The 18,236-nt window shown below is 42.4% G+C and overlaps 1 protein-coding gene across 8 annotated transcripts in view; it reads left to right on the forward strand.

The window, feature by feature from the left end:
• RABGAP1L (RAB GTPase activating protein 1 like) overlaps positions 1–18,236 on the forward strand; it is a 318,905-nt gene that overhangs the window by 153,624 nt on the left and 147,045 nt on the right. The window contains exon 14 of one of the 8 annotated variants that reach the window (XM_075616675.1): positions 17,875–18,075. The exons of 6 other annotated variants lie outside the window; for them this stretch is intronic. In XM_075616675.1, coding sequence (XP_075472790.1) covers positions 17,875–18,066 — 192 coding nt within the window. In that variant the 3' untranslated portion in view covers positions 18,067–18,075. Of the gene's footprint in view, positions 1–1,848; positions 1,933–17,874; positions 18,076–18,236 lie in introns of those variants that run through there. One more of the 8 variants, XM_075616677.1, reaches the window with a different exon arrangement.

The raw sequence follows: 18,236 nt of genomic DNA on the forward strand, positions 1-18,236 counted from the left end.
TTTTATTTTATGCTTTGGTTTTTCCTTAAAGTGACTGCCTGAATTATATTGTCTGTCATTGTTATGAAGCATAAACCACTAACGGAAAGACGTCAGCACTATGTAAGGAAACTGAATGGGATGCACTTTTTGTCTGAATGTCTAAAATGTACAAAATTAAGTTGCTTTATTGATACTCTGTTATTGATGAGGTAGACCTCTGAGCAAAGTTTTTGGTAGGACCTCTTCTGTGCACTCTTCAGGGACATTAAAACAATATGATGTTCTCATGTGTGAACTGATAAACTAATGTAAATTAATCTCAGGGTTGTTCGGTAACTCCCTTGCCTATTGAGTTAAAAATCAGATTGTAAACTCTTCTTGGAAGGGAACTCAACGTAAATGTTGTGTGCTTTGTACACTATTACTGTATTACTGTATCAAATCTGGCAATTTAAGGCAGTACTCTTGTGGCTAGAATAGTTTAAATTCAGAGATTTGCAGATTTTTTATTTTTTTAATACTGCTGTTTCCAGGTTGTGCTAGCAAAGCTCCACAAGGCTCATACCTTGCTCCCCAGGAGCTAGACCAGATATGGGGAAGTCTACTGGTAGCTACTGTATATGAAAGCTATGCTGAGACTGAAGGGTGCTGAAGTTACCAGTTTTTGAGACTATAGAGGAATCAACAGTGAGAGATGCGGAGTTGCTTGGCAACTAGGGATGGTGGTTGTTGCAGCACTCATACAGAAGATTAACCCCATGTGTACCACTGTAGACCCACTGAAGGTTGTGTAAAAGACATCATTGACAACAGATGTGGCAAAGTGAAAGATACCCTAGATATATTTGCAGACCTATATTCTAAAACACAACCCTTGCGAACACTAGATAAATATTGATGAGGCTTTTCTGAACATAATCAAATACTCATTTATGTAGACTATAATACAATGACCCTGACATTTTCTTATTTAAATCATATTTATTTTAATACATTTCAGCCTTGGACGTATTACAACTTAAGTTTTATAAGTGCCACATTAATTTCTAGTTAAATGAAAGATTTTGAATTCCCAAGGGGGATTTGAACTTGTCATCGTTTCAGTATAGTTTGTTGTTCACCAAACAGTTAAGTAATTTGTCTGGTACTGAATTTGTTCATATTTATGTTTCCGAAGCTCCCTGCTATGGTAGTTTAGATATATCATTGTTCAGTAGGTTAGACGTCTTTAGAAACTGGTACAGCAAGAGAACATGGATTGCGTGTATACAATTAACTACCTCTTGGAATGTTTAATTGCACAGTGTTGCAGTGTGGGACTCACATGGATCTATCCTTGAGTTGGTTCCCTTCTTGTTCTTCAAATTCAGTACCAAATTTGAAACTCAGAACTGTCACATTGCGTTATTGCTGTTATAAGTATGATTTAAGCTGTCAAAATACCATCTCACTTATTAAAGGCCATGTGTAAAAATAACTCTCAAATTCAGATCTGTCACTTATTTCAGGCTCTAACAATTATGCAGTTTTAGAAACTGGCACCAAGGAAGCAAAATATTAATAACAATAATATAAACACTTATTTGGTGTCCATCTGACATACCAGGTAGCCATATTTTTTGTTTTTATTATTTAATTGACATAGTAATGCAATCTACTGCATTTGTAATAGTAATCAAATATAAATCTTTGGTGACAAAGCAAAAACAACAAAATAAATGATTGGTGGAATTGGTTTATGAAATGATAAAAAGGATACACAATGTAATTCTCTTCTAATGGTTATATTGCTCTTGTCTTTAAACTAGCAGCTGATTACAACTTTGGGTATTAATCATTCATCTGTCATCCTTTTTCTTTGTCCAGTGGATAGCTCTGCAATGCCTTGTATGCCTCAAATCTGCAAAATTGAAAGACATAAAGGAGTTCTGGTAATTTTTCCATCTGAAAAGTAATTTACATTAACAGCCGTATCTAGTAGCAATATTAGAATATGCAATAAAGTAAAATAGAACACATACACTTTCATTTTTATTGATTTGCCTAATTTAAGAGGCCTAAAATGTACTGGAAGTCAAATTTAAGCCTAAATTATACCTGCAAAAAGCACAATGCGAAATAGAAAATGAATTTCACAGCATTCTGTAGTATGTAAGCAAGGTGAACAAATGGGAAATAAATGAATTTTGAAAACTTTTAAAAAAAAATGTCTGGGGAAACTACACCTCTAAATATTCACAAACAGCTGTTTTTCCAGTAATACATGTTTCAGAATGATCCCAATGAAATAAAATAGGAAATCTACCCTGCCTGTAACGATGAATGGTTGTAAAAATAGCTATGCCTCTTTAGAACAGGATTCCTATAAATGTATAGGAAAATCGTCATGGTTTGAGTTAACACCCTATTATCACAACTCGGGCAGAGCTGAGAACAACCACAATCCACAAATGTCAATCAATTGCTGCATGGTGCTGACAGTATACTGCCATCTTTTAAACTCATTCTTTCTAGTAAATGGTCATTAATGATTGACAAGGGATATCGCTCTTAAGTAAATAGACCCCTTTGTCTTTGAGCAACGTAGAAATAACTGTAACAGCCATGTTCCTACAAACCAACATGCGTGAAGATCAGCAGAGCCAGCAAAAAGTGTACCACGGATAAGCTACAGTAATTACTGCTCATAATTACTGCTCAGCTGTTCGATGAGAAGAACATTTTATTTGGTGTTTTCAACACTCATATGAATCCAAATTTGCAGAGATGGTGCATATCTTTACAAGTATGTATATCTTCATTTATATAGCGCCATCCATGTACATAGCTCTTCACAGCAGTAATACACATGACATAATAATATAACACAAAATGGGAATAAGCGCATGAGAAATAAAAGTAACATTAGGAAAAAGAGTCCCTGCGACGACGACGAGGGTAGTTGAAGAAGGGGAGAAAGATGGTCACTGAAAGGAAAGGGGAGATGGTAAAATCAGAGAGAGAAGTTTTTAGCGAAAACCAGGTCCAGGTAGTGGCCTTTCCTGTGGGTGTTGGCTGCAGTCCATTGTTATATACCGGTTTTGACCAATTATAAGGCAAGGTTTTTTTCATTAAAGTTAAATTGAAAAGTCCATACTCGTCTTATAATCGGGCTCCACACATTTTGCTGCTTAACAGTATTGTCCTGTGTAAGGCAGCAACACAGTAAGACAGCTGCTATGTTAATAGTTTACACAGGATTGAAAGTAGCGCTCGCACATGCGCAAATGGCCATTGTGTTAATAGTTTACACAGGATTGAAGCTCATTTCAATTCTGTGTAAGGCAGCAACACAGCAGCCGGCATATTACCTACTTTTACCATTGGCAGAGGCTGGAATCAAAGAGGTTGCCTTATATTCAGGGTCGCCCTATAATCAGGCAAATACGGTATATATAATTTTTATTTATACAGAACCTACAGTGTACTTAGGGCTTTACATAATAGACAGTTAGGGGACTTATAATACAGTAGGTGTATAAAACATAGATGCACACAACAAGAAAAGCAATCCCTGCTTTGGAGATCTGATAATTTAAGTACTGTATTTCCTCGATTCTAAGACGCACCTTTTTTCACATTTTAACATGTCTGAAATCGGGATGCATCTTAGAATCGATGTATTAGAAAAACTGGTATGTGTAAGTGATTCCTGTACCGGATCCTGGTTGGCTGCGCTACTGCCTCGTTCTGTTCCACGCGCTTTGGTTGGACGCGCTTCCCTGTCTCCACTTTAATTGGCTGAACCGCCGTGCTCTCAACTCTCGCCCCGCTGTCCCGTCCAATCCTCTGGCCGCTTTCTTCGCGGTGGCCAGAGCGTCAGGCCCGTGCTGTGACGTGTTCTCCTCCTAACCCCTCAGCGGACATTCCGTGCATGCAACCCCGGGCCCAGCATGGGAGAGGGGCTCGGCCTCATAGACAATGCACAGCACCCAGCACAACCACCAGGGGCACATGAGACCCGCTGTGCCCCTACCTCACTGTGTGGGTAAGAGCAGGAATCACGGGGTGTGAGAGAGAGTGAGGGAGAGTCACAGATATGTAACACCCAAATATGTCTGTATTTTTATATGCACAACACTTCACAGAATACAGAAGGGTTTTGTGTGTATGTGCGTGCATGTATGTGTATATCTACCTATATATATATATATATATATATATATATATATAAACTCTGTTCTAACATGGTGCTCGGGGTCCACCCAATGCAATCGTGTTATAACCAGATCGCGGAAAAAAATCGATCAGGGGCTCCACGTTCGCTGGAGGGGGAGACCGGAAATAACTCTCCCACCTGTCCCAGACCCGGTAATGCAGCAGCACCCCCACACAGGACTTACACGGCAGTGTGTGTGTGTTCACACACCCTGGCTCCTGATCTCCTCATGTTTCCGGCTCTTCTTCTCCACTCAGATTTTCGGCATCTTCTTAACTTCTGCCCCTGATTACAGTGTGCAACTGTGAGCAGCGCAGACTTCCAACATCAGAAGCGCGACACAGAACGACCTAGAAGGGAGGGGACAGGATATGCATGGCGGGAGTTGTAGTCTCCGGACAGTAACCTGGGCACTAGAGAAGCGTCTGAGGCGTCGCACGTCCCGATAGTTGTATGTCACAAGTCCCTGTGCAGGTGCGCTGATCACACTGTGATGTTTTTGGCGTGAGTGATGCTGGTTGTGCTGTGTCCTCAGCCGCAGGAGTTGCATTGTGGTGCCGGGGGAATTAAGAAAGATAGGAGATCGGGAGTCACACTCAGACCGCATTATAAGTGGATCCGTGTTGTAGCGGATTGCGCTATAACCACAGTTGAGCTGTATGTATGTGTATATGTATATATGTATACACATGTATATGTGTGTATGTATATGTGTTGTGACAAACGGCTTACTCCGGGGCTCCGCCGTCTGTCCGGGACTGTTAGAACACGGTCTTTTAGGGTAGGTTAAATGACGAGGCGTCACGTGCTGTTCCTTTAAGCAGGCTATGCCTGGTTTATTCAGTCCCAGGCACTGAGACTGCCACGGTGCATACAACAGAAACACATCAAAACAAAAAGCTGCTCACCTGAGCGATAACTTAACTTAGATTTTCCCTAACTCAGGGTGGAAGTGGCTTTTCCACTTCCAACAACAAAACAAGGTACTTTTCAGTTTTAGACAAAAAGGAACATAAACATTTAACCTGTTTGGGGAGAGGCTTTTTCCCCTCTCTGCTTCCAGCAGCCTTCCTGTCTCCAGGCTCTTGTGGAGAGGGGAGAGGAAACAGGAAATCAGTCTTAAATACCTGATTTCTAATTAGCATGACAGGTGACAGAAATCAGGCAGCAGACAAACTCTGGTCTTGATCTCTCATCCCTTAGTTCCAGCGCTTGCCAAACTGTGGGATGGAGTGCATGTATTATAAGGCTGCACTCCCAGGCCAAACAGGATAGAAACTGTTCAGTATCCTGGGAGCCCTATATATGGAATTTATTACCATCCCCTGGTTTCTGTCACAGTGTATACATATACATACACAGTGTTCGACAAACCTATACATTTGCTCGCCCCGGGCGAGTGGATTTAACCCCCGGGCGAGTAAATATTGGCCCAAGCAGCACACGTTTGGTACTAGGTGGCGAGTAGATTTTTTATGTGGCGAGTAGATTTTTTGGTGATTTGTCAACCACTGTACATATATATATATATATATATATATATATATATATATATATATATATATATATATATACATACATACATACATACATACATACATACACATACACATATTTCTGCACATTAGATGTTGCGTTTCTTTTTCCCCAAAAAAATTTTATTAAATTAATGGTGCGTCTTAGAATCGAGGAAATACGGTAACAGACTTACAGAAATGGGCAGGAGGAGTAAGCGCAGTGGCTGGCCGCGCCTGACCAAGAGTTAGTGCTTATAGTTGTGGGGGGAATTAGTCATGAGTGCAGGCTATGGAAAACCATACAGTCATGTAAGTTGACAGCAGAGGCCAATTTTTCAGTAGGTGTAGTTTAAAGATAAAATGCAGGCCACAGATTGCAACAAAGGCTTATTTGTATACATTTTCTGCATCTGTGTCATCAGTTGGAAGTTGGCAGCATTTTAAGTACTAATTCTGTAAAAAGGACATTTCAGGAATGTGCCTTTTTCTAGATAAACGTTCTCACAGCCCAGTCATTCAGAGAAAATTTTGAAAATAGCATATGACTAAAAAGTAAATAAATAAAGCTTATATTTTCTCCTTAGAAAACCTCCAATTCAGTTTAAAGATGGTCTGTCTACACATGATTATTCCTTATGCATATATATTTTGATAAAGACCATACCAGTGTCTAGGAACTACCGTTAATTTATTTTATACATTTTTGTTCAAATGCTTTGCTGCCTGTATCTTGCAATGCATTGAAGAGAAATGTGCTGCAGGACTGCGTGGTAATGGGGGATTTCACCCTTAGTCGGGGGAGGGGAGGGGGGAAGAATGTTTTCACTAAAGGATCGGAAGAGAAGTGGAGCCCCCTCCACTTCTCTTTATGCCACAGGGAACAGGTCGTCACCACGTTCTCGTTACCCCCAAAGCAATTGTGTGGTCGTTGTGTCAGAAGACCAATGGCACCAGAGTACGGAAGAGTGTAAAAAAAAAAACCATGGCAAATACAAATTCCTAAGTGGTCCTCTACTTTGGGAGCGTACAAAAGTGTGTTCTTGTATATGAAATGTGTAATTGTTTTCATGTAAGAAATAAATAACTTTTAATCATAACAATAAAAAGAAATAGTCACCCAAGAAGAGTAAAAGGTTTACCAAAAGGTGATCTGAAAAGGACACAAGCAAAAAAAAAAAGCAAGTCTGTGACAGGACACACACGCACGCACGCACGCACACACCAGCACACACACACACACCAGCACACACCAGCACACTCAAAGTAATAATAAAAAAAAAATTAATGGTGATGTATTAGCCAGATCGACGTTTTGGTCCCCAATGGGACCTTTTGGGGACTGAAATGTCGAACTGGGTAATAAATCACCATTCAGTTATTTTACTTTGTGTGCTGGTTCATCTGTTCATGTAACTACACTACCTAACCACTGCAGCTCATTATATATATATATATATATATATATATATATATATATATATATATATATTATATTATAGTATATATATATTTACACACACACACAGGACATTGCAGCTGCGAGTAGGAACTTCTCCCCTCCGGTCAGCTGCTTAATGTCAGCAAGCTGGTAAATACTAGCACACACAAATAGCGGGGCAGTTATCATTAGCATCATCTATCAGCCCATTGTCATTAGTCGAAAAAAATGTTGTATGGTGCTCTATAGTAGGAAAAACAGCATTAAAGATGATAAATTCATAATAAGAATGATTGGAATAATTAACCCCTTGAGTAGATATCTGTGCCGAAGAGATGATTGTCCCAAAAAGATGTATAACTGGTGTATTATAATCCCACAAAGCACAGTGGTAAGGATACAATAATAACACCTGCCAGTACTAGTAAAACATCAAATTCAACGGAGCAATACTATGACATCAATTCAGTATTCAAATGAAAAAGTAGACCAACTGGAATAAACTCACATAAGATGAATGTCCACAATCAGAAGTGAGTCCAGGGGTTAAGTGTGCCTCCATCTGTAGATTGACTTGATCAGAAGGACGAAAAAACGGAGCACTACATCCAGTGCTGGAAAGCCAGTAAATAACAAGAGTGCGATCCCACAATAAAAATTAAAGCTTGTTTAATGGATCAAAAAATACAAACAAAACACCAACGCATTTCGGACTATAAAAAGCCCTTTATGAAGGTGAATACAAACTTACCTTCTGGAGTGCCATTTATACATGATCGAGGCAAAATTGGCACCAAACGTCGCCATTGCTTGATGCGTTACCTGATGCGCGGCGGAGCAGAGAGATAGTGCGATCCACAGCAGCAACTTCTCTGCTCTCTCTGCACTGGGGAGAGAGGGAGAGAGAGAATGGCCTCCCCAGCAGCCCAGAGGTTGCCGGCTGCATGTGAAGCCCCAGTTGGCCGCCTGTTGCCCACCAAAGATCAATGAGCTACTTCCTAGGGGATGTTGAATTAGAATTGAATACTATTCACTTAATTGGGACTGAATTTGAAAAGTATCGGCTACAAAAATGTACGCAAGTTGTTCAAGTTTGGACATAAAAAGGAAAAAAAATGATTCAATATCCAACTAGCACCCTGTCTATCCACCTTTAGGAGCCATCTTAAAACCCACCTTCTTAACGAAGCATATGAGTAGCACTGTGGCTGTACTATACATCTCATACATCAATCATGGCCCCTTGCAGACGCACTTACCATAACACCTTCCTACTGTCTCTGTAAGTTCTTCCTAATTACCAATTCGATTGTAAGCTCTTCGGGGCAGGGACTCCTTTTCCTAAATGTTACTTTTCTGTCTGAAGCACTTCTTATGTGTTATTTGTATTATTTGTTATTTATATTATTATGTCATGTGTTAACTGCTGTGAAGCGCTATATAAATTAAGATATACATACATACAAGAGAACGTATTCTAAATTCAAGAACATGCTCCTGTGTTGATGCAGTAGTGTTAAAGGGTTTTTTTTTACATTTCAATGCCTTTATTGCAACCACTAGCTCTGGAGTGGTTTTACATTCTTTATTTGATGTCCTTTGGGATAAGTTTACAGCTCAATTGTTTATTCCTGCCAGTTATCCTTTTGTTACCAGATAAGAGTAAAATTACAGGAATCTGAAACATTAATAATTATTTTTACATGTAACAAATATGTGAAAATGTTATTTTAAGGTTGATCCAATCTGTCTAAATAATTCAAATGCATTAGGAAAAAATAATAAAAACAATTCCCCCACTTATGCATTTAAAGCACCAGTTTGTGCTGACTGTAAACCCCCCCACCCCTCCTTTCCATTTTGCCATATTTTAAGAGACCCATACTTGCCCTTTCGAACACTGATTTAATTTTTTTAATCTGATGCTCCGTACAGGAGATATAAACGTTTGAAATATTAAGTATGCGGGATGTAAAAATGGAGCTCTTCCTGGAGCCCATTGTAGTCTCCATTATTATGGTAATCCTGATTTTTGAACACCTACAAAAGCAATAAGAAATATAGGATTCGGGGAAGGGGGCTGCTGCTGCTGCTTCTTTAAGAAAAAAAAAGTCTTGGCTATGGGGCAGATTCATCAAGTTCCAGTAGGGGTTAGCGCCTCTGATCCAACGTTAACTCCAGGTGACTTGAATGGGAGTTAACGTCAGATCGGGTAGGCTAACCAGTACCAGCACTCTATGAATCTGCCCCTATATCTTCCGCTCAGGAGAAGCTACTGCTTAGAGTTATTTAATCACAGGAAACATAGGCTCTGAATGGAAATACACGGAACTGAATTAACCGTGCAACACACTAATTGGTTTTTAGAGCTGCCAAGTAGATGCTGAAGCTGCTGAATGCATTCTATTAGCAGCCAAATGGCCAGGCAATTGGAAGCGTTTTCTTTGAATGCTAAGAGTTTATAAAACTGGTAATTTTCGACTTGGCAGAAGAAGGAAAATCCAACTCCCTCCCCACTCTTGGCACACTTTAACCCCAACCTTTTTGTTGTTATGTTTAAATGCCTCCCACTGACCCCATCTCGGTTCTTTATACGCTTCTGGAAGTAAATTGGTATTTAGTAAAAGATTATGAGCAGAAAACGTCTACTAGAGCTGGCAAGTGTATTCGGTGAGCATTTTCATTTTATTTATTTTTTATGCTCTAGTAATTGGGGAAGTTAAAGGAGTTGCAATAATTATTTCATTTGCCGTTATGGCTGTGCATAATTATAACATGAAAAATTATGCTCACACCAGATTTGATTGACGTACTGCATGACCAACCATCTTTGATTATGCCGTATGTCTCAATCTGTTTAATTTTAATTTTGTATAATACTTTAAACAATGTCACTGAGGAATGTGTCCCAGGTTCCACGGCAGCAAGACTTTTTCAGAACTTATTTGGCGTGTAGTGTTCTGAACATTGGACTATATGTAGGAAAACTTGTCCATGCAGTATAATCATGCACTTTTACACAGTGTTGTATGCACAGCACTGAGCATTCAATTTTTACCGTCACTTAGAGCTTACAATTTCAGGTCACAAGGAGCTGATACTGGGACGCAAACCCACTAAGAAATGTTACCATTCCTTCTCCCAAAGGTGATGTATTCAATAAAGTGATCAGGGGTGACAAATTGCTAACAATACATCAATGTCATTTCAAGTTCAGGCATACCCCGGTTTAAGGACACTCACTTTAAGTACACTCGCGAGTAAGTACATATCGCTCAATAGGCAAACGGCAGCTCATGTATGCGCCTGTCAGCACGTCCTGAAAAGCAATACCGGCTCCCTACCTGTACCGAAGCTGTGCGCAAGCGGGGAGGCTAAAGAGCCTGTTACACATGTTATTTACATCAGTTATGCACGTATATGACGATTGCAGTACAGTACATGCATCGATAAGTGGGAAAAAGGTAGTGCTTCACTTTAAGTACATTTTCGCTTTACATACATGCTCCGGTCCCATTGCGTACGTTAATGTACGTTAATGCGGGGTATGCCTGTAATGCATTGTTTACAGTGTTCATAATCACTATGTTGAATTGGTGGGAGGCCTTATTTTTCTCTACGTTTAGTACTGGGTAACTATTGTCCGAGGCACACATGAAGCCCCAAAGGGTCTCCCCATGTTCAGCTTATGACATGGAAATGGTTTTATACCTTTTAACAAAGATAGAGCTGTTCCTCTGAAAAGTGTCTCATGACACTAAAGAGGTCTGCGTATGTGGCCATCAGATTATTTTAGGTTGCCTTTGTTACAGTATATTAGGGCAACTTCATGAAATTCTAAGATGTATTGATTCATGCAGTCCATGCTATGTAAAAAGTATCTGCAAACATCCATGTACCGTTGTAATTATGTAAAAACACCAAGCCATATAATACATTTTCATTTCAAGATTTAAAATATGTTTAATAGATTTTCAAATCTAGGTTCAAAGCGCAACTGTGAAGAGCAGAATAAGAAAAATCTTATTTATGGCCACGTCCTGGGCTGTTGTCCGGACTTATTTTTATAAACCCATTTAAGAAACTGCACAGTGTAAGGGGACCTGTTCTTACATGAATATTTATCTAAAGGTTAAAAAGACAATGTAATGACAATTTCTGGGTTTAGGCTTTTTTGCTGCCTGAAGGGTTAGCAACATATTGCTAAGCACTGCTAACCCCTCTGGTTTTTAAATGGTAAAGGAATGTTATGTGTCGTCTTAAACCCTTCTTTGTCCTTATGATTAAATCACACAAAACAGATAATTTCACATCTTACAATTTGTGGGCTGCGTGGAATTTTAGAACTGATGGTTGAATCTGATTCTCACACTTCAATGAGATTTACCTGAAAAACACACTGTGGTAGTTAAGATCGGAGGACTATCACACAGAAACTCCCACTCGAATCAATGGGAGTTTACTTGCAATAGTGCCCCGATCGGCACCATCGCAAACAGGTAACCCCCTATCTCTCCCCTAGGACACATTTCCTAACTTGTATAATAAATATTTCAGTCTCTTCATTGTGGTATTGTAATTGCTTTAGGAAAACTCCCAAAGCCCTTAAGAAGAGAAAAATGCTATGTAAGTACAGTATTTCCTGTGGATCACATTTAAAAAGGTTTCTTCTGACAAGATACATTTTTTTGCTTCAATGTATTACAATATTTTACATTACACAAACATATGCAGACATTGGCCGAGATTTCCGAAGCTCCAATATCAGCTATTGCAGCACTAACCCGTGTTATCTACCATTGGCTTGAATGGCAGATACCACACGATTGCAGTACAACACCGGATATCAGATCTGGGTGAATCCCAGGACAGTCCCGTGCCAAGGACTCACAATGGCATACCAGTCACTTCCTCAGAACGTACAAGGCAATGGAAAGCCGACTGGGGAGAAAAGAGTAGCACATTATTTTTCTTGCGGCCTTATTAGGTTCCATCATGTTACAGAACACATGAGCCACCCTTATATCTCTCTTTTATCCATGTAAATTACCCATCACAGGACATGCTAAGAGAAGCGGCGTGGAGATGGCACCTGAGAGCCTTGTAGATTCTTCCATTTAAAATGGTAAATATGATTAACTATAGATTAGGGTAGAAATTCTAAATAGAATGTCTAGCTTATGTTTGAGTAAAATCACCTCTAAAATGGATTGTGTTACCCGTGTCAGACTCTGAGCGTCGGGCTCTTTTACTAGCCCCAGAAGTCTGCATACGCTGTCTTTCATGTGGATGAATGGCATTTTCATCCCCCACCTACGTGCCTCCTTTGTCATGCACAGCACAACATACAATGCCCTTTCTTCGTTTTTTTCTTTTTATCCTATTGTGTTGTGGTTGCCAGGTATACCATGAATACATACAGTATATAACAAGGCAGTGATATTCGCCACTGTTCATTTTTTTAAAACCATGCTCAGCACTTCTAAAAAATATTTTAATTGGATATACTAATGAGAAGAATAAAATTATATTGAACATTGTTGTTTTCTCTCAGAGGGATTTTGTTTTTAGATTTGATCTAATCTGTGATTGTTTGTGTTTGTTTATTTTTAGCTGGTAGCCATCACATTTTTAAGGTTCAAATCAGCACTTGACATAGGTATTTCAGTCATGCAATGATATTTAGAGGGGCAGTCCCCCTGAAGACTAAAGTGAAATAAAGGCAGTGGTTTATGGAATGGGTTAAAGAAAGGCGATTAACATAATTTTTTTTAATGATCAGATAAGTAATATTAAAATTATTTAAAACTTTTACTGTCTCCTGAATAATTTTGACTTTTTTAGGGAGACTTGAAATGACTCGTCACAACAGACATATCTATATCTATATAATCAAAAATCTTGTTTGAGAGTGTCTGGAGACCATTTGCTTGGTCCGTCGGTCCGCCCGCCCGCCCTCCCACGGTTCTCATTGGCCGGTGTGTCTGCCCCCCCCTGTGTCCCGCCCCCCCACGGCTCTCATTGGCCCCCCAGAACACGCTCTCTCCTGCTATCTCCTCCCACAGGCCGCTCCCTTCCCCGGCTCTCACATCCTCCCGACTCTCACCCTTCCCCGGCGCTCTACCTCACACACACACCGCTCCCTTCACACGGCTCTCACCCTTCGCCGGCGCTCCCCCCCCCCTCCCACACAGAGCACTCTCTCTGCGGCTCTCCCCTCACATAGGCCGCTCCCCCAGCTCCCCATCCCCGAGAGCGCTCCTCCGGCTCTCTCCGCCTCTCCCGTGCAAGGCACAGCACCTCCTCACCGGAGCGTCTCAGCCTCGCCTGGCCACTCTCTTCTTCTCCCTCTCCCTCCTGTCTCCCGCTGAGTCCCCCTGCCCCCGGGTATCACACCCACCCTCGCACCACCGCCCGGCCACTCTCTTCTCCCTCTCCCCCCTGTTCAGTCTCCCGCTGAGTCCCCCTGCCCCCGGGTATCACCCCCACCGGATATTGCCCCCCCTGACCCCGGGTGTCACCCCCCCCCCCACTGCCCCCTGTGTCGGTCCCCCCTCCCTTTCCCCGGTGCCCCCCTGTCACCTGCGTGTTCCGAGCTGTCCAGCGGCCTGGCGGTGCACGCACACGCGCAGCTGCTCACGCTCCTTGGGCAGCTCACTGTCCTCCCGATGCCGACCCACCCACCCAGTCACTCACCCACCCAGTCACACCCACCCAGTCACTCACCCACCCAACCTGTCACTCACCCACCCACCCTGTCACTCACCCACCCACCCTGTCACTCACTCACCCACCCTGTCACTCACTCACCCACCCACCCTGTCACTCACCCACCCACCCTGTCACTCAATGTCACTCACCCACCCACCCTGTCACCCACCCACCCACCCTGTCACTCACCCACCCACCCTGTCACTCACTCACCCACCCACCCTGTCACTCACTCACCCACGCACCCTGTCACTCACCCACCCACCCACACTGTCACCCACCCACCCTGTCACTCACCCACCCACCCTGTCACTCACTCACCCACCCACCCTGTCACTCACCCACCCACCCACCCTGTCACTCACTCACCCACCCACCCACCCTGTCACTCATGTCACTCACCCACCCTGTCACTCACTCAAGTCACTCAATGTCACTCACCCACCCACCCTGTCACTCACCCACCCACCCTGTCACTCACCCACCCTGTCACTCACTCACCCTGTCACTCATGTCACTCACCCACCCACCCACCCTGTCACTCACCCACCCACCCACCCTGTCACTCACCCACCCACCCACCCTGTCACTCACCCACCCACCCTGTCACTCACCCACCCACCCACCCTGTCACTCACCCACCCACCCTGTCACCCACCTACCCACCCTTTCACTCACTCACCCACCCTGTCACCCACCCACCCTCCCTGTCACTCACCCACCCTCCCTGTCACTCACCCACCCTGTCACTCACCCACCCACCCTGTCACTCACTCACCCAAACCCACCCTGTCACTCACTCACCCACCCGGTCACTCACCCACCCAGTCAACCACCCACTCAGTCACCCACCCACCCACTCAGTCACCCACCCTCCCACTCAGTCAACCAACCACCCACCCACTCAGTCACCCACACACTCAGTCACCCACACACCCACCCACTCACCCAGTCAACTCACCCAGTCACCCACCCACCCACTCACCCAGTCAACTCACCCACCCACTCAACTCACCCACTCAGTCACCCACCCAGTCACCCACCCAGTCACCCACCCACCCAGTCATCCACCCACCCAGTCAACTCAGTCACCCACCCGGTCAACTCAGTCACCCACCCACCCACTCAATCAATCAACTCAGTCACCCACCCAGTCACCCACCCACCCAGTCAAGGTCTACTCAACCACCCACTCAATCAACTCAGTCACCCACCTAGCTGTCAAGGGGGGGGAAGCCCAACCCTGTCGCCCGCCCTCCCCTGTCGCCCGCCCCCCCCAAAATTACATCCCGGGCAACGCCGCGTATATCAGCTAGTTTATTTATATGTTAGGTTTCATGCCAGAATAAAATGACCGTTCTCAGCTGAAATAAAATAGCACAGAGCCTCTTAAAATAAGTCTGTGTAGTGATAGACGTACTGAAAAGGCGAGAAACGTAACTGCCTTACCTTGTATATACTGTAACTGTATTCAATGCTTGCAAGCTGCATCTTCCTCTACTTACATTGACAGCTCATATATCATATTTCTTTTTTTAGAAACTACATCAAGTTGCCTTCTTTTTGCAATGTTTAGCTCTGCTATTTTATTTTAATTAATAATTAATACATCCTTCCGTGACGGCAGAGATCACATTACTGCTAACTGGCTCCAGCTAGTGTTGTTTGTAGTGAAATTGTGTTCTGTGCCTTTGGTTGAATGGTATACACATTACCCAAGGGCTAGGGCTGTGTTGTGTTAGGCTTCACTGAAACAGTGAGTCTTCCAAACCTCTGAAAGCTACTTTTGTGGTACATATTTCGTATGCTCTGTTATTACAAACCATCCATTTGAGAAGTTGTGGCAATATAGATGAAGTGGGTTCTCAGACGGTGACACATCTACTGGAGTGCTTCACGCATCTGAAAGGTCAGGGGGCTGTAAAATGCCATCAGTGAATTTGGAGGAATACCTAATTTTTGCCTTAGTTTGTCATGTTTGTTGCAATAAGACTGCGTGTGTATGTGTGTACATTGTGTGTGTGTGTCTTGGCAACTGTTACCTAGTGACCATTCTTGCCGGCAGTGGCCATTGGCTGTGCTGTTGATTGGGACAGAAAGACAGAGTCACCTTTCTGATGTTGAGTTCTGCATCAGCCTATGCAGGGGAGAGGGGGTGGAGAGAAGATGGGAGGAAAGGAGGAGGAGGAGGGAGGGGGAGGAGCAGGGGCTCAGGTGCAAGCTGTAATAATACCAAGAGTGAGAACGAAAGGGAGAGCGAGAATGTGAGAAATAGCGACAGCCTCCGCGCAAACAGCATCTCAATAACAGGACTTCAGTACCAATCTGACAGCTCAGCTGGTAGCAGGCAGCCTAGGTGAGAAACATTGTATTTAATAACTGTAATGAAAGGCGTGGAGGAGAACGGTGGAGGTTGTGGCAGAGGGTAAAGCTTTGTAGTTCATAGGAGTGGAGGGGGGAATAGAAAAGCCAGCAGGGCTCGTTGGATAATTTGAAACCAGGAGAGGGATAGAGACAGAACTCCTTTCCTGCATTGTGCCTAAAGAAAGAAACTTAGGGAAAATGATGAGACAGAGGGGAATGCTTAATGGGAAACTGTCGATGCTCTTTTGCTGTGGCAAACATTCCTTTAGTAGATATCACAAGTGCTGCAAGCCCCTCCTTAACATATCTCGGATACAGACAGTTTGCATTTATTTACCAAAAAAAGATAGGGGCTTTTTCCTCAGTGAATAGCAGCCTAAGTTTACCCCACGAACTGAGAATATCAATGACCTTGGATATCCTTTTATTTGGAATGACTCTGTTTGTCTGTAGCAGGGTGTATGGATTTCTACGTAAATCAGTCTGTCTTTTTAAACAATCTTGTTGGAATGTGTATGTCCTTTGCTAAAAGATTTCACATAACCACTTAGGCTTGATAACTCTTGAAACACTAATTTCCCTGCATGAGTTCAGCCTTCTAAAACCTACAGTGCAGGGAAGGATTGGAAGCGTTAGCTCTAAAGAGGTAAATAGAAATGCTAATTTATCAATTTGCAAACCCAACCACATAAAATGTGATTTCAAAAGAAAACAAAGCAAAGAGCTTCACCCATGGCGACTAATCCTGTGAATATCGCACCTGAGCAGTTTCACAGAGGATATTTCAAGTTTTCCATTCTAAATAACTATTGTGGGTTTGTTTCTGGGTTATGCCGTCAAGGTGGATGGTTTACTTTCAAGGTGAGAGTGAAATTAAGATTTAGATATTCCCTGTCAGGATAAATATAAGCTATACCTTGTGATAGAAGAATCAGTCTGTTCCTTCTTTAAAGGCAGATATATTGGTTGTGTTTGTGAGATTTTACATACTGTACGTTGACAAACGTTGCTCAATAAAGATTATTTAAGCCCCATATGTTAAGAAATGTTTAGAATAGAGTTTTTTTTTTTACATTTCCCTTGCTTCTCCTCCCTTTTGTTAAAGTAATTTATAATGACACAAAAATATCCCCCTCTGAATCTGTCTTTTTAGTGTTTGTTTCTTTTGCTGCAATCAGAGACATAAATGCATTGTTTTGAAGTAACTTGCCATCCCTTGAGCAGTAAAGAGATTATTCATTTGTAGGTGAAAATTAATTTATAACAGATGTGTGAAAGCTGCCCACAGCATTTAAACCGATGTAGGTTAACTTAAAAATAGCTCCCTAAATCAAGTTTAGTAAATGCAGCCCGGTCTTCATTCCCTACCTTTTACCTTTTATTTATTTTTCTCGGCAAGGGCATCTTGAGAATGGAATGAGCTGTTAAATTCCCTGCTTTCAGCTACTCGGGCCCAAGATACTGAGATATTTTAAGATGCCTCTTGACTTCCCCTCCCTCTTATTTAAATGTTATAGCCTAAAGATAAACCATCTCAGGGGAATACAGCAACCACCCTGCCCCCTTTAAGAATAAAAAAAAGAACACCATCCACAGAAACCGTTTTTTTTCATCAGGGTTTTCTCTCTCTCTCCTTTTCCCTGTTTTTATTTTCTTATTTTTAGTTTTCTTCATCCATGGTGCAGGATACAGAATCTGTCCTCTTTAGCAGCCCTGCTTTGTGCTGGTTAAGAATGGATACAGAGAGCCAGAGGGACCCGACCGACGACCTTTTTTTATTTTGTTCAGCCAATTCTCTCCTGCATGCTGTGTTATTTTTTTCTTCTCTTCCTCCTTTGTTTGAAAAGCAAAGGTGAGCAAGTATTTGAAACCGACACTGGTTTTTGGAACAGACATGAGGGACTGTGAGAGCCAGTCTCACTGATGGAAGAACTTGCCAAAAGAGGTCAGGAGGCTCAGAAGTTGAGGATTGCTTACCCCATTTTAAGGTGGGCCCTGTCTGCCTGCTCTTTGCTGCAGTGTTTTG

The sequence above is a fragment of the Ascaphus truei genome, chromosome 10 (assembly GCF_040206685.1).
Source record: "Ascaphus truei isolate aAscTru1 chromosome 10, aAscTru1.hap1, whole genome shotgun sequence".
Classification (NCBI taxonomy): Eukaryota; Metazoa; Chordata; class Amphibia; order Anura; family Ascaphidae; genus Ascaphus; species Ascaphus truei.